Source organism: Saprolegnia parasitica (assembly GCF_000151545.1).
Source record: "Saprolegnia parasitica CBS 223.65 unplaced genomic scaffold supercont2.49, whole genome shotgun sequence".
Taxonomy (NCBI): Eukaryota; Oomycota; class Saprolegniomycetes; order Saprolegniales; family Saprolegniaceae; genus Saprolegnia; species Saprolegnia parasitica.
Window position 1 is genome coordinate 234,343 of NW_012156443.1, and position 18,864 is coordinate 253,206.

Here is an 18,864-nt window from a genome sequence, read left to right on the forward strand (position 1 = left end):
GCGTATCTGCAGGTGCCGCCAAGCGCTTCAGCGACAAGATCCCGATGCTGCTCCAAGCGCGCTTCTTAGCGCCGTTCATGACCGAGCTCCGACGTCGACTGGCGACGACAGAGGCCACCGATGCGGTCCTCGAGCGGCTTTTGCGCGACGGAAATGCCTCTGCCCGCGCCGAGCTCTCAGCCAAACTGCTCGCGCTCCAGCAGGCCAAGGCCGAGATGCACGCTGCCGTCTGAGATGGATTGAATTGCCCAGACGACGAGTCGTAATACACTCGCTTTGCATAAATAGAGACTTCCTTGCAGGCACGCTTTCGGAACGACAGTCTTCGAGTGTCGTGACTCCTCCCGGTTGACGCCTCGAACGTCTGTGGCGATGACGTAGCCAGCGAGGACGAGCTCTTGCAGGTTGGTCACGTCAAACAACGAGCGGATGCGCGATCTCGACGGGCAACCCGCGGCTGGGATTCCACGACTCCCAAACCTTCATGAGCCGTCGGAGCACAGTGCGTTGAGGCCAAGCCGCTCAAGAGCCTCCCGGAGCATGGCCACAACTATTATACCATCGGTTTGATATCTTGCGTCAAGAGCTGCGCCGCGAGGTCGACGTTGCCCACTGCGTTGGTCTTGCGGCAAAGGTGCAGCCCAGACGGCAGCGTGCTGGACGAGACTTTCCACAAGCCTGTCTTGACCGACTTGGTTGTGAGCTCGGTGGAAAATGTAGAACTGGATTAGCCCAAGCTAAGCTAGTTTTAACTTTAACTACGAGCTCCAACCAAACGCTTGACGATGCTTGATTTGCACTTGATTTCGGCTTGATTTTGGTTGTTCTTGAAGATGCAAATATGAGCAATCACGACAAAGCCATCAAGGCGAGACGCCAGCATGCACAGCCGTCTCGCCTCCAACGCTTTCAGAGCCATCGAAATGCCAGCTCCCAGCAGTTATGGCATCCAACGACGGCGAGAGCACGCGATCGTCAAGGTCGGTCAACGGCGCGAATGGATTTGCGTTATCCGGATATCCGGATCCGCGGCCAGTTTTGCAGGAACCTTATTTGCGATGCCAAGTGCAACGAAGCGGGCCGGCGAGGTAGTGCGAGCGACTGCCGGTCGGGTGCTGACGCTGCGACCGACGTAGGCTGCAATGGCGACGGACGCGAAGCGCGTCAAGGTCGACGCGCCGGCCGTCGACGCCAAGCCAGCCGTGGACGGGTCGCCGTATGCCGAGTACGCGCTGAGCGAGCACGCGCCGCCACAGCTCGTGACGCTCGTGCAGCTCTTTGCGTCGCTCGAGTTTAGCATCACGACGCTCAATTTGTACAAGCGTACGCCGAGCTTCTCGGCGCTGCGCCGCGCGATCGAGTCGTCGGCCAAATGGTACAGTGCGCCTCGATCCCGTCCACCCGACGCGTATATCGTATAGCACTTTTTCCGAGCACGAGCTTGCGCAGCTCTTGACGCTGCTTCCGGACGCCTATGATCTGACGTTTTCCAAGGCGCCCGACAACCACAAGGTGCCGTTAGAGCTCTGCGTGAGCGTGCCCGAAGCCATGGCCAGCCTCTCGTTCCGCGAGCGCATGGAAGCGTTCTGCAGCGCGGTCAACGACCGCATCGCGCTGGCGCTCACGAATGGCACGACCGACTTGACGACGATCGAGATCCCGCCCGTAGATGCTTTCTACACTGTCACTGGAGACCATCGCTGGCTGTGTAGGCCGCCTTACCACGCCTTGAAGACGCGCTTGGCCCGACGCCGTTGGACCAGCTGCGCGCGCAGGAAGAGCGCCACGCGAGCGAGCTCACGCCGCTGCAGCAAGCCGCCGTGCTGGCCAAGCCGATCCCAAAGGAGCTCCAAGGCCTCCCTCTCTGGCTCGTCAACAAGGTGCATCGGATGTTTCGAACGCGATCTGATATTTTTGTGACATACCTCGTAGGTGCGCCTGGCCGAGCACCGCAAGGCGCATCTGGTCGAGAAGGCGGACGTCGCGGGCTCCGAGCGGCTCGTGCAGACGCTGCCGCAGCTCGCGGACCAGCTCCAGTCGTACTCCAAGTGCGTCAACAAGAGCGCGATCCTGCTGCCAACGCTGCTCGCAGAGCTAACGCGTGCACCGATTCCTGGTACCTTGGACTACGCTCTGAGTGCGGATGCGACTCAGTACTGCGTATTAGAACGCCTCCAGGAGCATGTCGAGCTACTGGCCAAGAAGGTGCCGTTCTGGGTCACACTCGTGCCGCACGAGAAGACTTTTGTGGTCCGGCTCAACTGGAAACAGGACTTTCGCGCGGTGAAGAAGATTCTCTCGACGCCGTCGAACTAAGACCAAGAACTCGATACATTGATATTCACGTCCTTCACTCGCCGCCCGTCGCTGTATTGTCAGACTTGAAGTCGCAACGTTCAATACAATCTGAGAGACTGGGACATTGCGTGCACGCTACGCGTCCATGGAGGCAGTGCCATGACATGAAGCGCAGCTGTCGAATGTTGCAACACTGAGTCGGCGCATGCCATCGCGCTCCGCCTGCTCACAGCATCACGCGCTCGATACACGACTCGTACCTTACGAAGCCACTGCGTGTCTACCGTCTACAACGCCTTAGGTAACACACGCAACGCGGTCCCCAAAGCTCATCTTTGCAAGAGACAATAACAGAGTCCACTGGATTGTCGACACCAATGTATCGTCAGTGCTCAGGTTATATCTTACACGTGGAGGTCGGTCGAGAGGTCGTTCTCGAGGAGCTCAATCTGCCCGTGCTGGACGCGCCGGCTGAGCTTCAACTGCCACACGCCAGCGATGATGGCGCAAACAAACGAAAGCGGGAGGCAGGTCGCAATCACCCACACGGGACGGACGCGGTAGTTGTACGCCCACATGACGGCCGTGAGCGGGTACTGGAAGAAGCAGTTGAGGTTGAGCACAACAAGCACACCAAGGATCGACGAGATTGGGACGACGACTGCGTGGCTGTGCGCCTTGCTGTTGAACGCAATCGGGAGCGACGGGAACCACGACTGGATCGTCGCGTGGCTGCCTTCGCGCCGGGAGAGCACCAGCAGCAGCATGTAGAAGCGCATCGGGTGCGTCGCGATGGCCGAGAGCGTAAAGCAGCCGTTGAGGATCTGCGAACACACCTCGATGATCACGTCCTTGGTGTGCGCCGAGACGCCGAGGCCCATGAAGGCGAGGACGAGGACCGCGCCCGAGACGACGATGACGAGCAGCAGGAGGCCAATGACGATGTACTGCGCCTTCTCGCACGCGGAGGCTTGGTGCCATGTCTCGGCTACCGTCGTCCACGCCTGCTTGAGGAGCTCCTTGAGGTCCATGCTCGGATGTAACTCGGCAACTGGCAGGCTGGCTGCTTGGTGCTGAAACAGCCACGTGGGAATGTAGGTATTCCGCCTCTCTGCGATGCCCGAGCCTGAAATTCCGCAAATTTCGCGTTGGACACAGCGCTGATCCGTGCAAACGACACCGAGTTCCGAGACAATTTATCGTCAAAGCAAGGACATTCACGGTAAGAGGGAGGGACGTCCATCGTTCATCGACGTCGAGGCGAACGCACCTGACGGCAAGAAGGCGCAGACCGTTGCGACGCCTTAGAATTCCGAAAGCACCGTGGGCATCCAGCGGTTGGGTGGATGGTTGGGAGGTTAGGAGGTGGGCATCGACTCTGCGAGAATACTATTACTTTGGCATCGCCGCCAGGTATGACTGATTTCCACAATCGAGCAAAACTCCAGTGACTGTCGATAGTTCAACCCCGAGGCGTCAGCACTCCCTGTCTTGACTAACGCTCTTCTTGTGCTTGGATTGTAGTTCGATCGCCGGGATCAACGTGGCACGCTCTCGATACGAACCACAACGTTTCCATCTCGCCCAGGATGTGAAGAAAGTCCAAATGCAAACACCCAGAACTTAGCGTCCACTCTCTCGTTACTTCTGCAGCAAACGACTATCCTACGTTGTCAAAATGAGTTGCAAGATCGTGCTTTGTTGCGCTGCGTTGTTATCACGACCATCGAGCGTACTAGTATCATGAGCTCGCCATCAAGTATCTCATGCTTCGTCGTCGACGCACCAACGCCGCCAACGTTCACAACGCCAGCGTCGACACTTGACGGTTCCAAAACGACCTCCCCATACAGTAATACCTACCAGTACACGGGGTCGGCATTTGTCCAGCGCAGCCCTCCCACCCTCGAGCTTGAGGCCCTTGCCGTCTCTCGTCCACGAGCAACGTGATCCGAACGCGCTGGCCCGTCTACGACCATCATTCCGATATGTCGAATGCTGGTCGTTGCCCGGCGGTCAGTGGCATTTTCGGCGAACGTGCGCTGGCCTTATCTGGCCTTTCTGCCGACGTTGGCAAAGTGCAATATGGCTCCCAAGACGACGAGCAAGACGAGCCGCAAGAAGAACGTGACGTCCGAGCTCCTCGATGGCTCGGCGGCGGCGACGCTCATTTCGGCCACGTCGCAGACCGACCGCTTCTTCCTCCAGACGGTCGACGACCAGAACCTCAACATCCACCTCGTCCAAGTCAACCTTGGCATTGGCAAGCGCGAGCTCCTCGTCGACGCCACACTCAAGCTCGAGACGGGCGTTCACTATGGCCTCGTTGGTCGCAACGGAACGGGCAAGTCGACCTTGCTGCAGGCGCTCGGCGACGGCCTCTTTGAAGGCATCTCGTCCAGCCTCCAGGTCATGTATGTCAACCAGCTCTTCCACCTCGACCTCGCCGACGGCGACGCCGTGGTCTCGGTCCTCGACGTGCTCATGGCTGCGGACAAGGAGCGGCTCCACCGCCAGCGCCGCATCGACACGCTCGAGGCCGCGCTTGACGCGCAGACCGTCCACCGCACGCTGGTCGAGCTCCGCTGCCTCGACACGGAGTTTGCTCTCGCCAAGATGCTTCGCGTCGCGACCAAGCGCAGCGGCCTCCGCGGCTTGACAGCGCGCAATAAGGCCCTCGCCCTCGAAGGCGACCTCGCCCGCGTCCGCGCCGAGCTGGCCGACATGGCCGAGGTCGACGACACGGAAGAGGACATTCTTCGCGCGCAGGAGCTCCTCGACGAGCTCTACAGCGACCTCGACCGGTCGTCGGAGGCCAAGGCCCGGGAAATCCTCTGCAACATTGGTACGTTCCAGCCTCTCTAGTACGTGGATGTGATACGAGCTCTTATGGCGTAGGCTTGACGACGCCGACGGAGCAGGACCAGCCATTCGCACAGCTTTCGGGCGGCTGGAAGATGCGCGTCTTCCTCGCGCAGATTGAGTTTCTGCGGCCGCATCTGCTCTTGCTCGACGAGCCCACGAACCATTTGGACTTGCCTCGCATCCAGTGGCTCGGCCGCTTCATCAACGAGCACCTTGGAGACATGACGATCGTGACGGTCTCGCACGATCGCGCGTTTCTCAATGCCGTCACGGACGCCATCGTCGTCATCAAGACCAACAAGACGCTCGGGTAAGGACCGAAGACGTGGACAATATCATGTCTTATGAGCGACTAGGTATTTCCAAGGCGATTACGACACGTTCATGACGACCGTCCAAGACAAGGATGCGTTCAATGCCAAGTTGAACGAGAAAATGCAGGCCAAGACCGAGAAGCTCCAGAACCAAGTGGCCCAAATGACGCTCGCTGGGAAAAAGTCGGGTGATGACAAGCGCCTTGCGGCTGCCGCCTCGCGCAAGAAGAAGATTGAGCGCGTTGGCAATGAGAAGAATGCAAAAGGCCACCGCTTCCGCATGAACAAGGACCGCGCCGGGTACTTTGAGACCAGCCGCGCGGGCGCCGAGGACCAGCTCATTGATCTGCATGAGCCCGAGCATTGGGTCATCTCGCAGCCGCTCGGCGTGCCGTCGACCACGTCGCTCTTGTCGGTCGAGAAGCTCTGCTTTGGGTACACGCCGTCGACGCCGATGCTCAAGAACATCTCGTTCAACGTCCACCATGGCGAGCGCATCGTCTTGCTCGGCTGCAACGGCACGGGTAAGAGTACGCTCATCCAGCTCTTGCAAGGCCGGCTACAGCCCACGTCCGGTACCATCACGCTCGCGCCACTTGTCCGGCTCGGGGCGCTCACCCAAGATGTGGTCGAGACGCTCAAAGACGAATCAAAGACGCCGCTGCAGCTGCTCTCGCCCGAGACGGAGGACCTGGGCCGGCGGCACTTGGCCAAATTCGGTCTCCGCGGCGCGTTTGTGAGCGATGCGCCGTGCGAGACTCTCTCGGGTGGCCAAGCCATTCGCCTTGCGATGGGTCTCATCACGTATCCGACGAGCCCGCAGCTGCTGATCCTCGATGAACCGACGAACCATTTGGACATGAGCAGCATCGCGGCGCTCACGGACGCGATCAAGAGCTTCACCGGCGCGATCGTCGTCATCTCGCACGACGAAGCGTTCCTTCGCGCGGTCGCACCCGACACGGTGCTCTGGCTCACCAAGCGCGGCGAGGTCAAGCCACTTGACGACGTCGAGGACTTTGTTAAAAAGTACCGCGAGTAGTCGCTCTAGTTGATTCTAGGTGAAGAGAGCCTCCAGCTGTGTTGTGGGCTTTCCTCGCTGGTACCAGGATCGATCCCGCCTTTTGCCGCCGTGTAGTTATATAGTCTTCGAGTAGCAGGACTTTTAGATACAAGAATGCTACTCTCGTGACGAGCAGATCGCGTAGCTCTCTGATCGCTAAAACTACGTGGGTTGTCCGAAGGTTGCGTCAATGGGATCATCGAAAGAAGGTGATTGCCCTCAAAGGACATCTTTGAGAGGACGAGTACAGCTCTGCAAACGCTTCCAACTAACTAGGAGTCATGCTTGCTCGTCTAGCAATGGTTAGTCCTACGTTCTAGTATAATAGGTTGAGCGTGCCATCAGCATGGCTTCGGCCACCGTCGCCGATTTCGCGAACATTTTTTAATGATGCAAATAAAATAAATAAAAAGACGCCCCAGAAAGGCCAAATTGAAATTGACATTGCACATGGCAATGAAGGTCCTCCGCGTCAAGCATGCCGAGCGCGTCCTGTCGCTGCCGCTGGGCGCCGACGGGTCGTCCGTCGCAGAGCTCAAGAAACAGCTCGAGGCGCTGACGCACGCGCCCGTGGACCAGCAGCGGCTCATTGTCAAGGGCAAGGTGCTCGCCGACGACGCCGTTGTGGCCGACGACGGGCGCACCGCCGTGCTGCTAGTGCGGCCGTCCGCCGACGCGATCGCGGCCATGAACGAACAAGAGGCTGCGCTCAAGAAGCTCGAGGAGACGCGGTACGGTCGCCATCGACACTGCATAGGGGCTCACGCTTGCGTAGCGCCTCGCGGCCGATTGTGAGTATTCAAGCCAAGAACGAGGTCCTGAGCGCACGCGCCCACGCCGCACGCGCGTACCGCTTCCACGAGATCCAAGTACGACGCTTCGAGATGCCTTCGTTGGTATTCACACGCTTGTAGACGCTGCCGGGATTGCCGGACGAGGCCAGGGCGACAGCGATCCTCACGTCGCTGGCGCAGGACAAGGGCATTCTGCACGTCATGGCCAAGCACAAGTAGGCCATCTACGTCTCCTCGTACTGATGGCGCGCGGTAGATGGAGCGTCGGTGCGCTGGCCGAGATGTATCCGGACGGCAAGGTCGGCGTCGACCCTGTCTGCGTCTTGGGCCTCAACGAGAACAAGGGCCAGCGCATTCTCTTGCGGCTGCGCACTGACGATCTCCAAGGCTTCCGCAAGTACCTCACGTACGACACTTCAGTCGCTGGATATCGAGGCTGACCATCCACGGGGTAGCATCAAGAAGGTGTTGTACCATGAGCTCACCCACAATGTACGCAGTCATCGTCACGACACCAAGATCTTAGACAAGATGACTAGGATGTGAGCGACCACAACAATGAGTTTTATCAACTCATGCGCCAAGTCGAAGCTGAGTGCAACACCGTTCCAGGGACTACAACGTCCCTGGACGCGCCGACCACGTCACCGACAGTCGCTGCACGAGGCCACGTGCTGGGCGGCTCAATACCTGTCGCAATCGAACCGCGGTACGAGCTGCCCTCTTCTTGTGATAGCTAACCAAAGGCGTTGCATCATAGGCAGCTGCGAGTAGAGCGTGCGCTCGAGCGATTCACTGCGCTTCAGTCGACGCCCATCGAGGCAGCACACCACGTGACCTCCCCACTTTCACCAGCCCCTGCCTCGGTATCAACACCGGCACTTGTTTCGACACCAGCACCCGCCTCGGCACCAGCACCTGTCTCGGTGCCCGCGCCACCGACGCCATTGACTCGTCCATGGGATCTACCTACCATTGAGCTCGACACGGCGCTGCTGGAAAGCTTGGGCGAGCGTGAGCAACGCGTTGTATCGGCGGCCGTCGCCCTCCGCGCGCGCCTTGTTCATGAGCCGCGTTCGCAGCAGTCGAACGTGCTCCGGTCCCTTCACGCTGTGCTATCCAACATTTTGCAAGCGCCGACGAACCAATTGTACCGGCGGCTGCGCAAGACGAACGCGCGGATTGCCAATTACATCATCGGCGTTCCGCCAGCGCTGGAGCTGCTCCACCACATTGGGTTTGTCGACGAGCTCCCAGGTAGAACGAATCTCAACACGATGCGACGGTCGCTCACGCATCGATAGAGCACTTGGTCCTCCAACGCGACGACCCAGGTCTTATTTGGCTCGGCAAATCGCTTTTGGACCCGCTCGTCGAGTCGATTCATTAAGTGATTCAACGTCATATTTCGAAGCTCTTACTTCTGTCTCGCCACCCGTCCTGCATGGAGCTCAGAGCTGAACATGTTGCATCCACGACCATCTATCTATCTATCTATCTATCTATCTATCTATCTATCTATCTATCGGCGCCGTGCGATCTAGCTCGCGCTTGAAACTGTATTTGCAACGATATCTAAACGCATGGACGATTCGCTCCCCGTGGCGCTCGTCGAGCGTCTCTGGGCCTTTGCTGCGACGTGTACACTCTGTCGATAGCGAGAGACAGAAGTGTACAATATGTCTACATTATAGACAACTTTGAGACGTCGTTCCAGAGCTTTGCTGCTCAGTACTACAGCGTTTTCTCGACCTCTGTCACGCGCTCATGAGGTGGGCGTAGGCACGCGATGACTTTTTCCACGTTTGACGAGGACGACGAGCAGCCGCTTGAGTGCTTTGAGCTCTTTCAGGTACAACGAGTGCTCAAGACACCAACACCATGTAGCGTGCGTAGACGTATGAGCGCATGCACGAAGCCATGATAGCTGCGTTCCTCAACGTCGAGCAGGTAGACTGTTCAAGTTGAAGTTGTTGATCAAACTGCGCAGATGACACCTCGAGAGCTCTACGACATCCTGTCGAGCGTCCAAGGGACGATGCGCGATTCGGACGCGTACGAGAGCCTCTCGATGCTGCTGTCGGCGCTGGATTTCGCGTGCTTCGGCCGGCGCATGCGCGACGAAGCCATCGACCAGCAGCGCGCGGCCAAGGATGCCGACGACATGGGCTTCTAATGCAATCTTGGGTGCTCTTTCTTAAGTGTGGGTGCGTCTCTTGCATCGAAATAGAGCGTCTCGAACCAAGGTGCACCCGATCGGGTGCTGAAAAGAGGCGTGGTGTGCTTGCTCTGCAGCTGACTGACGTCCATCGCAGTCAATCGGCAATCGGCAAGCTAGTAGTTCAAAAAGGAGCTCGGACAACGCTTATTAGTATTAGTGATCTCTGGGAATGAAGCATCATCTCGATCATCTCGGCGATGCTGAGAATCTTGCGACTGGTTGTCTTCATGTGCCGACGTTGACCACGGGCCAGTTCGAGTTGTAGGCGGCGACCGACGGCTCCGCACGTGCGGTCGCCTCGCTACTATCTGGTGGCACTTGGCCGACCCGCAGGTCACGAACCTCACGCTGCAGCTGGTCGATCTTGGAGTTGAACGAGGCAAACTGCGAGGACATCTCGCGCAGTAGCATCGCAATGTTGTCCGTCTTGCACTCGTGCATAGGCACGGTCGAGTGGAACTTGCTGCGAATCTTGTGGGACGCTTCCGTCAAGAACTCGAGTGTGCATCTGGACTCCTGGATAGCACGATTAATCTGGATGTTCAACACCGACTTTGGGTTGAGCGCGTGCAGCATGGGGAGGTGCATGAGGAGCGTCGCAAACAGCGAGTTGCAGACCGCGTCCGACACGTTGCACTTGTCAGCGTCACCCTTGAAGCTACGTGCGTTCGAGAAGGCAAGCTCTTGAAACACGAGCAGGCGTGCCTGGCCCTCTTTGCTGTACGACGCCTTGAGCACATCCAGCGACGGAGGCGTCACGACGTCGTCCAGGTCCCAGCCAGCGAGGCGTCGAGCAATCTCCTGGTCGTCTTGCAAAGTCGTCCCTAGCAACAATCAGATAAGGCACACGTTGCATAGACATCTACACACCGATATACGCAAACGCCTTGCTTAGAGCATCAAGAGACCAATGGTCTCGAGTGCTGATTCCTTCTATCTCCGGCGACGAGCTCGCGCACTGGGCGCCTCCTCGACGGACCGAGTCGGACTGTAGCCCCGGCGTGAGACCCACAGACCCAAGCCCAATGGCAACACCTGCATTTGTAGCTAGTAAAAGCAGTATGTCGATATTTCGTACCCGATTCCTTGTACTCGGCCTCCAGCTCCTTGAGCTCATGGTTGAGGAGCTGCACAACCGACGGACGCTTGCGAGCTGCCATGTCGGGCGTGTCATCAAGATCGTCGGCGACGCCGAACAGCGAAGCCTCGAGCTGCGAAATCGCGCCGACTTCGCGAGGTGGCTAAGTGTTCCTACGGTTTAACGCGCGCTCAATACAACGCAGTGTACAGTACCTGGTGGACGACAGCCTGCGACGTGGCGAGCGCGATGCACCATGCGCTGGGACCAGACGTCACGAGCAAGACGGCAAAGGCCAAGAACGGGCAGAGGAACGGCTCGTTCTTGTGTGGGTACAGCGACACCCCTTGTAGCGACGACGTCGTGAGTCGCGCCAAGTTGACAAATATGGCGCCGTCGCTCATGACGCACAGCTACACGTGTGAAAGCGGAATGAAGAAATAGATACATCATTGAAAACGTCAACCTGGTTGCGTGTCAGCCGGGCCGAATCAACAACACGACCCAAGAGATGCCAGAGAATGGACAAGGTACACGCTACGTGGATGGACTTCGTGTCGCCTATACCATCAAGTCAATATCAAGTGACCCATGCAGAGGATACATTCCTTTGCGATAAAGCATGCCACCGAGGATCGTCATGTCGTTGACAGTCATTGCCGGCGCCTGGTGCGAGACGATCTTCAACTGCGTCGCGCGCTCCGTGAAGCAGCGCGTCAACTGATTGCGAATGGACGTGCAGCGCTCGGCGCTTAGGTCCGTAGCCGCAAAGCGGTGCTTGATGTTCTTTTCGATCTACGTAGCCATTGTCAATTGCTCAATCCAATGCTTCAAAGTGTGCACCTGGGAAAGATAGTTGTCGGCCGTTCCTTGCGACAGCACGTTCTCGCTGTTCTTCGAGCGCGGGCTCGAGCGGTTGAAGAGGAAGAGGACCCAGTGCTCGAGGACCTTGTAGATGCAGAGCTCCGGCAACTCAGAACCCGTGCCTTGGGCCAGCTTCGTGGCCCTCCAGATCTCGCCAATCCGGGGCCACGATAAGTTGCTAGCATCTTGAAACTGGGAGAAGAGCGCGAGCGCAGATGCCTCTGGACCTAAGAAGTCAGTGACGTTAGCCATGCCTAATGATAAAACATATTCCACGTACGTCTGCTGCGTGAGGAGTGATCTGCACTCGCCCGGGCACTTTGATCACTTTCACCAACGGCTTCTTCTCGGCCGCGACTGCCGCCAAGGACGTCTTCTTGGCGCGCACCTTGGCCACCGACTTCTCCGCGGGCGTCGTGTCTTCAGGTGGATCGAAGGCAATGGCCGCCTTGCCATGGGTCTTGGTGCGGGCCATGCAACCGAATTCTGTTTCTGTTTCGGAAACACTGCATCGGTTGGCCATCTCTGGTGAGACAGTATCCGGATAAGGTGTGCTATTAAAATGCATATTCTGGTATTATGTACAGTAGTCGCCTCGTCGCAAGAAGGACAGGCCGGGCCCTTGATTAGCGCCAGAGAGAGCTCGGCGCCAGGTATCAGCTTGCATCATGACCGGCTAGGTCGTCCACTAGCTGGCTCAAGACGACTACGAAGCTTGCTTGTCGAACGAGAGCGGAGTTTAAGATGTTAGGTGCTGCCGCCACACGAGCTATCCAATGAAACGGCACGGCGTTTCAGAATCGGTATCTGCCGATATTAAAAATTGGATATGTGCCGAATCTAGGGTGCTGCCGAATTTTATTCTGGCTGCCATTTGCGATCTGCGGACAAGCATGGCAGGGATCTACCTTCAGCGCGCCGGCCGCCTCAGCCGCGCCCTTTACCGCAGCGTCGCGACCGCCCCGGCTCGCCCCACGGCGCTCGTGGACCCCGAGTGGGTGCTCGACAACGCAAGCGACGTCCGCGTCGTCGACTGCGGGTCGCCCGATGGCTTTCGTCGCGGCCACGTGCCGGGTGCCAAGCTCTTCCCGATGCCAACCAAGGTTTGCAACACTGCTTACAATCGCCTTCGATCGCCGCTCTGTAGGACACGCAAGACCCGTTTGGGATGCTGCCGGAGCCGTACTTTCGCGCGTGCCTCCAGCACCTCGACGTCGGGAGCGACACGACGCTCGTCTTTTACGACGACCAGTTTAGTCTGGTACGCACTTTTACCAGATCGTAGTACCAGATGCGAGCGCTGAAGCTAGAATGCGACGCGGGCGTGGTGGGTCGCGCGTGTCTATGGCGTGCCCCGCGACCAGATCAAGGTAACTGGATGCTGCCAATGTGCTGCGATCCACCGACTCACCACAAATGCCAGGTGCTCGACGGAGGCTGGCAGCGCTGGGTCCAAAACGACTTTGAGATTGCCGTCGAGGACAAGGCAACCGCGCCGCCATCTTCGCCGAATCTGCCCGAGCTATCGTACGTCATCTCCATCGTCGTGGCCCTTCTCAGCAGACGACAATGCGATGTAGGCCGCTGCCGGAGCGCTGTCTCAACCTCGCGGCCATCAATGCGATTGTCGCCGACGCGTCGTCGCCGGTTCAGATCGTCGACACGCGCTCGGACGGTGAGTTCACTGGCGCGACGCCCAACGGCAACCAGCGTCCGGGCCGTGTTCCTCGTGCGTTGCACTGGGAGTGGAACAAAACCATCGACCCGAGCACGGGGCGCTTCAAGAGCGTCGCTGAGATTCAGGCGGTCGCCGACGCCTTGGGCCTGGAGGCCGACCGCCCGGTGGTCACCTACTGCCAGCGCGCGATCCGCGCGGCGCACATGGCGTTCGTTCTCGAAGAGATCCTTGGCTTCAAGGACGTGCGTGTCTACGAAGGCTCGATGCTCGAGTACCTCAACGACCCGCTCACCCACGTGACCAAGTAGCTGCGCCCACTACGATCTTAGTGCTGCAGCATACTGCACGTGTTGGTGTTGATAATGCATACCTTGCGCTCGGCGCTTGATATTGTCGTCCATGCCAAGGAGCGACCGTGTGCCGTATACTTGCCTTCCTACCCGACACTGGCACTTGTAAGCGACAGTGCAACTTCAACTCTTCAGAGCACCCGTATCCGGATAGAATATCCGGCGTCAATCCGTAGCACAACGCGTTCCCCTTTGACGACAGCAGCAGCAGCATGGAGCCAGGTCGAGAGGCGCGTCTCCATGCTCCGTCGGCTCATCCTGCGTGTAGATGGATGCTTCCTCACCGGCAGCTCCCGGCGGCTCAACTGGAGCCGGCCCACCGCGCTCGCGCGCTCGACCTCGACCGCGTCGGCGTCGTCGCTCAAGACGCTGCGGCGGTACCTTTTGAAGCTGACGCCGATCGAGGGCAAGGACCTCTTGCCGCACGTCAAGAACGCCTACTGCACGCTCGTGCTCCTCGATAAGGACATGCGCGAGATCAAGGGCGAGAAGCGCCGGACGCCCGTGAGCAAGTCACCGTCGAACCACCCGATGTGGAGTCCGCTCAAGAGCGCGGTCCTCCGCTCGATGGAGAGCACAGTCGAGAGCCACCAGCCGGTCGGGATTGGCGTCGCGGCCGCCGCCGAAGAGTACACGTTTGGCACGAACGTCAATTTACGCAAGGCCAAGTACGTGCTCGTGAAATGCAAGGAGAAGGGCCAGGTGCAGACCGAGGACCTCGGGCGGCTCCTCCTCGCGCTCGATGACCTCGACACGGCCGGCATCGAGCGCCACGCGTGGTACGACCTGCAGCTGCACGCAGGCATGAAGCGCGTCCAGGGCCGTATCCGCCTCGCCTGCCGCATCGTGCGCGAGCCGTCGCGCAAGCAGCTCTGGCTCGCGGCCGAGCACATGCGCCAAGAAATCGTCGTCAAGGACCACTACCTCTATCTGAAGCTGCACCCGCACTCGTTCAGCGGCAAGGCGGCGGTCGAGTGGCTGCTCTGCCACGGCCTCAACCGCCCAATGCACGGCGGCATCACGTGCAGCACGGAAGAAGAGGCGATCCTCGTCGGCATGTGCTTTCTGCGCGCCGGCATCATCCAGCCCGTCTCGGGTGCGGCGACGTTCCACAACAGCACGTGGAAGTACTACCGGTTCGGTGTCCACCACCTCGATCCGCTTGTGCAGCAAGACAAGCAACACGAATGCGACCTCTTCATTTCCGACCAGCCGGTACCGAGTCTATATCTCTCTCGTGCTGGTATCATTGTCATCGGCGTAGGTGGCCGAGGTCGAGTACGAAGATGAAGAGCTCGCGGCCCTGCCGCTGCCAACGCCGCCGCCGACCTCGCGTCCCTTCCACGTCGATGACACCGAGTCGTATGAGGTCAAGCCGCCGCCAAAGGAGAAAAGTCGCTTTCGATCGCCGACTTTGAGCTCATCCGGCTCCTCGGCACGGGCACCTTTGGCCGCGTGGTCTCGGCCAAGCACAAGCGGGACGGCCGTCTCTATGCGATCAAGATTGTCCACAAGTTTGGCATGGACGACAACATGAAGCGCAACCTCAAGATCGAGCGCGACGTGCTCCGGGAAGTCCGGCATCCCTTTGTCGCGTCGCTCCACTTTGCCTTTCAAAACGAAGACAAGTTGTACATGGGCATGGAGTACCTCAACGGCGGCGACTTGCGCTACCACTTGCAGCTGAGTCTGCGCGACACCAACGGGCTCATGCCGCACCGCCGCGTGCAGCTGTACGCGGCCGAGCTCGTCGCCGCGCTCGCCCATCTGCACTCGATCAACATCATTTACCGCGATCTCAAGCCGGAAAACATCTTGGTGGCGTCCGACGGCCACCTCAAGCTCGTCGACTTTGGCCTCTCCAAGGTCCTCTCCACGTCGGCCGCCGACGGACGCAAGAGCAAGACGCTCGCGGGGTCGCCCGCGTACATTGCGCCCGAAGTGCTCGCGGCCAGCACGCTCAAGGACGTGTCGTACTCGAGCGCGTGCGACTGGTGGAGTCTCGGCATCGTCTTGTACGAGCTCTACGTCGGCAACACGCCGTTCGAGGACGAGAACCAAGCGATCATGTTCCGCAACATTGCAGAGGGCGCCTTGTACGTGCCCGACGAGCTCGGCGCACCGACGGTGTCGCTCCTCGAAGGCCTCATCTGCCGCGACGTGAGCACGCGGCTCGGCGCGACCGAGAGCATCCCGTTCAGTATCATGCGCCACGCGTACTTCGAGGGCATCGACTGGGACAAGCTCCAGGCGAAGGCGTATGCGCCGCAGTGGACTCCGGACCGCGACGAAGTGTACGTCGACGACGAGTTCTCCACCGAGGTGCCGGTCGACACGCCCGAGTGGCGCATGCTGGACGAGGTCGACCGCGAAGCCGAGCGCGTCGCCGACTTTACGTACCGCCCGACCGAAATCATGTTTGGACCCTAGCCCTACTATACCAATGTCATTTGTGTCTTCGTCGTCCTCGGCTCTCTTTCTTTGGTTTGATGGGCCGTGTTGGCGCCAAGAAGACAATATGGGTGCCAAGAAGACAATATGGGTATCAAGAAGACAGTATTGGTGCCAAGATGAGGACTCGATTGGTGTGCACCCGTGTCCTTCTTCTGGTAGCAAGCAGTAGTCGTCTCATTCGTAAGTCGCTTCTTCCGTTTCGACGGCTTGTGACAAGGGTATATAATAAATATACCCTTGCTTGTGATAAACAACTCGCTCGCGATGACCGTCGTCGTCGAGCGAGATGTACAAGTTGTCGTCAAGACGCGAAAGTATGCTTGCGCGAGGGCAGGAGATCCCTGTTCGACACACTCAAAGAGACGGTGTCTCCTGCATGCACGATGCACGTGATGTGTTCTGCGCTCCGTCGCCGTCTCAGGCGACGCCATTCTGGTTGCACGCTTCACCTGCGACGACGACAACAACTGCCGTCCGTTCGTCTCCAAGTGAGCGGATCATCAAGACACAATGCGCCACCGCGTGTTCTTTACAAGATGTCTGCAGATATCTAGCTCTGGCGCGGCGGCACGTAGCTGCCATTGTTGGCTTGCTGCGCCGCGGCCTGCTGGACGATCTACTCTCGCCACGTCAGACGCAGTGGGTAGAACACAAGCAGTACCTGCGTCGCGACCTCGGGCGACACGTGTGCGAACGCGTACGTGCCTGCTTGCGCTGCCAAGTGCGCGTTCTTGGCAAAGACTTGAGCCGCTTCCTACACGCTTCTTGTCGCAGGTGCAGGTCGATCGAAGAACGTACTTGCTCGCCGGCCGTGTACCCGACGGTCGGGTCCATGTCGGCGCGAAGGCTGCCGCTGCGAAAGGCCGGGTGCATGGTAATGACGATGAGGTTGAGCACCGCGTTGAGGCACATGAGAACGCCCGCGATCTTGGCCATGGCGTCGGCCATGCCAAAGTCCATAAACCCGACGCTACAACGCCTCATGAGATCGTGGCGACTAGAAGCTCTGGCGCGTACAAGAAGATGAAGGCCGTGCGCCCGCGGTACGTAAAGAGAAAGCCAAACTGGCGGCGAATCGACGGCTCCATGGACGAGAACCGGCACTCGAACGCCAAGAGCAGCAGCGCAAAGATGCTACCAGAGGCGCATGCAGGTATGTACTTCGTGGCAGGACTAACGTACATGACGTAGACGGCGATGAGGAAGCTCGTAATGTTGAGCATCGCCAAGTCAAAGAGGCCAAAGAACCCGGCGAGCGCCTGGAAGAGCGCCAGCATGACGTTGAGGTAGCGCATGTACTAGCTGCAGCATGAGCGCTCGTCGGCCATCGCCGTCATCTTCGTACCCGCAACAGCGTGTGCGCGTCCCAGCTCATGAGGCTACGCGCGCATGAGCCTCGCCGCATGCCATGGCATGCTGCTACCTGCGCCAGAAGCCGACGGGCGTCGCACAGACCGACGGCTTGCGGTCCGCATCCATGGCGTCGTAGAGCGGCGCCTTGAGGTCCGCCTGGTCCATCGTCGCAAAAAGATATTTGGAAGCTGGAGCGAGAAACCTCTCATACTGCATATCTTCGACCGAATACATTATATTTAAAAGGTTCTCAAACCCCACCACCGCCGCCGAGCCGCTCGGTGCGCCCAATCGAGTTGGAAAATGAAATCGCTCCAGCTTGGCAGAGTGATAGAGGCCACTTTGGGGGTCATGGAATGCTACTTTTCGTGGGCATGCGAGGCTTACAACGGACATTATGCGTTGTCCAAGATGTAATGTGGCATATGCCACGTATAAAACAGCAAGGTGCCACATTTAGCGACAGCGACTCCGGAATCTTGATTCCTGCAGTGGTGTTTTCAGACTCCATGCGAAGCAAAATCATAATGGCTTCTACCGACAGGTAGTTTGTTTCTCATCTTCTACACTCGGAATACAAGAAACGAGGTCGAGTTGAGGGAGTACAAAGGGTTGCTCGATGGTTTTTACACTCGATTGCTTTTCCACGCTGGAGTCGCCAAGACTTCATTTGCCATCCGACCGGCCACGACCATCACCGCTTTCTACAGCGAGGACCGACTTGCCCAGGACGCCCACGCACCACCAACAGCGACGACTGTACCACCAAGAAACAAGTGTAGCTCGACGCCTCGACCGCCGCACAGGCCACTCCCCAGGTGGTTCTGGACGAACCCGTCCAGTGTTGGAACACCACCAGCGATGAGCACAGAGACTGCAATGGATGAAATCATACGTGCACTCGGTGGGCTTTGCTGCGAGCGCGACGGCGGTCGAGGTCGTAACGATAGCCGCGGTTAAGAAAAGGACCGACGCGCAGCCTTGAGCTGCCTTTCTGAGTGTCCACACTGCAATAATATCGCCAGTAATATAACCATGAGTTTCTTGTAGCAAGCGAGGACTAGGAGTGGTGGTCGAATGAAGACGCCAAGTCTATGCCAACGTGAGCTCTGTCACCCGTGGGGGGCGGCTCCTGGACGTGGCCGTGCGCTGCGCTTGGTGGCATTGTCCAGCCGCAGTGAGGACATGCCACTTGGACGGGCTCGAGGTCTCGCTTGGCGCGTAGGATGTTGATCGCTTCGTCACGGAGCTTGGCCGAAAGCTCGACGAGCGTCCGGGACGGCGCGTGGGCTGCCCGCGCCGCCGCCTTGCGCTCAAGAAGCGTCTGCCTCTGCGCTTCATGGAAGCGCAGTCGCTCCTTCTTGGCCACGTTGGCGCGTACGCTGTGCTCCTACGCGATGTACAGGTTGTCATAATACACCTCGCTGCTCGTTAGGTACAGCGCTCGACTCGCGGAGCTGGCCCGCATTGCTGATGCGGTATGGCGACCGGCAGTCGCGGCAATAGCCGTAGCTATCGAGGATCGCGTGCCA

General features: G+C 58.8%; 10 protein-coding genes across 10 annotated transcripts in view; 6 read left to right on the forward strand and 4 right to left on the reverse strand.

Annotated features, from left to right (window-relative positions):
• Nucleotides 1-1,058: 1,058 nt before the first annotated feature.
• On the forward strand, nucleotides 1,059-2,365 carry SPRG_09600 (hypothetical protein; the record flags this gene model as incomplete). Its single annotated transcript, XM_012349025.1, has 6 exons — nucleotides 1,059-1,088; nucleotides 1,137-1,375; nucleotides 1,422-1,665; nucleotides 1,713-1,880; nucleotides 1,933-2,116; nucleotides 2,168-2,365. The coding sequence occupies 6 exons, from the start codon at nucleotides 1,059-1,061 to the stop codon at nucleotides 2,314-2,316; spliced, it is 1,014 nt and encodes a 337-aa protein (XP_012204415.1). The 3' UTR covers nucleotides 2,317-2,365.
• A 290-nt stretch (nucleotides 2,366-2,655) lies between these two features.
• On the reverse strand, nucleotides 2,656-3,343 carry SPRG_09601 (hypothetical protein). The gene has a single exon (XM_012349026.1). The coding sequence runs from the start codon at nucleotides 3,327-3,329 to the stop codon at nucleotides 2,703-2,705; it is 627 nt and encodes a 208-aa protein (XP_012204416.1). The 5' UTR covers nucleotides 3,330-3,343; the 3' UTR covers nucleotides 2,656-2,702.
• A 1,040-nt stretch (nucleotides 3,344-4,383) lies between these two features.
• SPRG_09602 (hypothetical protein) lies at nucleotides 4,384-6,539 on the forward strand (the record flags this gene model as incomplete). Its single annotated transcript, XM_012349027.1, has 3 exons — nucleotides 4,384-5,143; nucleotides 5,197-5,473; nucleotides 5,520-6,539. 3 exons carry the CDS (start codon nucleotides 4,384-4,386, stop codon nucleotides 6,517-6,519), a joined length of 2,037 nt encoding a protein of 678 aa, XP_012204417.1. The 3' UTR covers nucleotides 6,520-6,539.
• Nucleotides 6,540-6,996: 457 nt separating this feature from the next.
• On the forward strand, nucleotides 6,997-8,735 carry SPRG_09603 (hypothetical protein; the record flags this gene model as incomplete). The annotated part of the gene is made up of 8 exons (XM_012349028.1): nucleotides 6,997-7,271; nucleotides 7,316-7,409; nucleotides 7,455-7,549; nucleotides 7,591-7,740; nucleotides 7,790-7,826; nucleotides 7,874-8,043; nucleotides 8,095-8,591; nucleotides 8,639-8,735. 8 exons carry the CDS (start codon nucleotides 6,997-6,999, stop codon nucleotides 8,722-8,724), a joined length of 1,404 nt encoding a protein of 467 aa, XP_012204418.1. The 3' UTR covers nucleotides 8,725-8,735.
• A 391-nt stretch (nucleotides 8,736-9,126) lies between these two features.
• Nucleotides 9,127-9,510, forward strand: SPRG_09604 (hypothetical protein; the record flags this gene model as incomplete). Its single annotated transcript, XM_012349029.1, has 3 exons — nucleotides 9,127-9,186; nucleotides 9,231-9,284; nucleotides 9,325-9,510. Exons 2-3 carry the CDS (start codon nucleotides 9,243-9,245, stop codon nucleotides 9,508-9,510), a joined length of 228 nt encoding a protein of 75 aa, XP_012204419.1. The 5' UTR covers nucleotides 9,127-9,186; nucleotides 9,231-9,242.
• A 177-nt stretch (nucleotides 9,511-9,687) lies between these two features.
• Nucleotides 9,688-11,972, reverse strand: SPRG_09605 (hypothetical protein; the record flags this gene model as incomplete). Its single annotated transcript, XM_012349030.1, has 7 exons — nucleotides 9,688-10,379; nucleotides 10,634-10,796; nucleotides 10,849-11,046; nucleotides 11,100-11,194; nucleotides 11,263-11,428; nucleotides 11,477-11,716; nucleotides 11,778-11,972. 7 exons carry the CDS (start codon nucleotides 11,970-11,972, stop codon nucleotides 9,781-9,783), a joined length of 1,656 nt encoding a protein of 551 aa, XP_012204420.1. The 3' UTR covers nucleotides 9,688-9,780.
• A 399-nt stretch (nucleotides 11,973-12,371) lies between these two features.
• SPRG_09606 (hypothetical protein) lies at nucleotides 12,372-13,575 on the forward strand. Its single transcript, XM_012349031.1, has 5 exons — nucleotides 12,372-12,600; nucleotides 12,645-12,758; nucleotides 12,808-12,867; nucleotides 12,921-13,024; nucleotides 13,078-13,575. Exons 1-5 carry the CDS (start codon nucleotides 12,391-12,393, stop codon nucleotides 13,481-13,483), a joined length of 894 nt encoding a protein of 297 aa, XP_012204421.1. The 5' UTR covers nucleotides 12,372-12,390; the 3' UTR covers nucleotides 13,484-13,575.
• Nucleotides 13,576-13,737: 162 nt separating this feature from the next.
• SPRG_09607 (AGC protein kinase) lies at nucleotides 13,738-15,955 on the forward strand (the record flags this gene model as incomplete). The annotated part of the gene is made up of 4 exons (XM_012349032.1): nucleotides 13,738-13,747; nucleotides 13,794-14,740; nucleotides 14,790-14,859; nucleotides 14,895-15,955. 4 exons carry the CDS (start codon nucleotides 13,738-13,740, stop codon nucleotides 15,953-15,955), a joined length of 2,088 nt encoding a protein of 695 aa, XP_012204422.1.
• Nucleotides 15,956-16,529: 574 nt separating this feature from the next.
• SPRG_09608 (hypothetical protein) lies at nucleotides 16,530-17,497 on the reverse strand (the record flags this gene model as incomplete). Its single annotated transcript, XM_012349033.1, has 7 exons — nucleotides 16,530-16,595; nucleotides 16,641-16,733; nucleotides 16,778-16,949; nucleotides 16,997-17,113; nucleotides 17,162-17,277; nucleotides 17,325-17,358; nucleotides 17,403-17,497. The coding sequence occupies 7 exons, from the start codon at nucleotides 17,495-17,497 to the stop codon at nucleotides 16,530-16,532; spliced, it is 693 nt and encodes a 230-aa protein (XP_012204423.1).
• Nucleotides 17,498-18,392: 895 nt separating this feature from the next.
• The window catches only part of SPRG_20806 (hypothetical protein), a gene marked incomplete at both ends in the record, with an annotated part of 1,583 nt that continues 1,111 nt past the window's right edge, over nucleotides 18,393-18,864 (reverse strand). The window contains 2 exons of the mRNA XM_012349035.1: nucleotides 18,393-18,722; nucleotides 18,772-18,844. Of these exons, the coding sequence (XP_012204425.1) occupies nucleotides 18,393-18,722; nucleotides 18,772-18,844 (403 nt within the window). The remainder of the gene's footprint in view (nucleotides 18,723-18,771; nucleotides 18,845-18,864) is intronic.

What these genes read in the sequence shown, in the direction of transcription:
- SPRG_09606 (XM_012349031.1), top strand. Translation starts at nt 12,391, where the DNA reads ATGGCAGGGATCTACCTTCAGCGCGCCGGCCGCCTCAGCCGCGCCCTT. An exon ending in TGCCCCGCGACCAGATCAAG is followed by an intron (nt 12,868 to 12,920) that starts GTAACTGGATGC and finishes CACAAATGCCAG; the next exon opens with GTGCTCGACGGAGGCTGGCA. An exon ending in CCGAATCTGCCCGAGCTATC is followed by an intron (nt 13,025 to 13,077) that starts GTACGTCATCTC and finishes AATGCGATGTAG; the next exon opens with GCCGCTGCCGGAGCGCTGTC.
- SPRG_09601 (XM_012349026.1), bottom strand. Translation starts at nt 3,329, where the DNA reads ATGGACCTCAAGGAGCTCCTCAAGCAGGCGTGGACGACGGTAGCCGAG.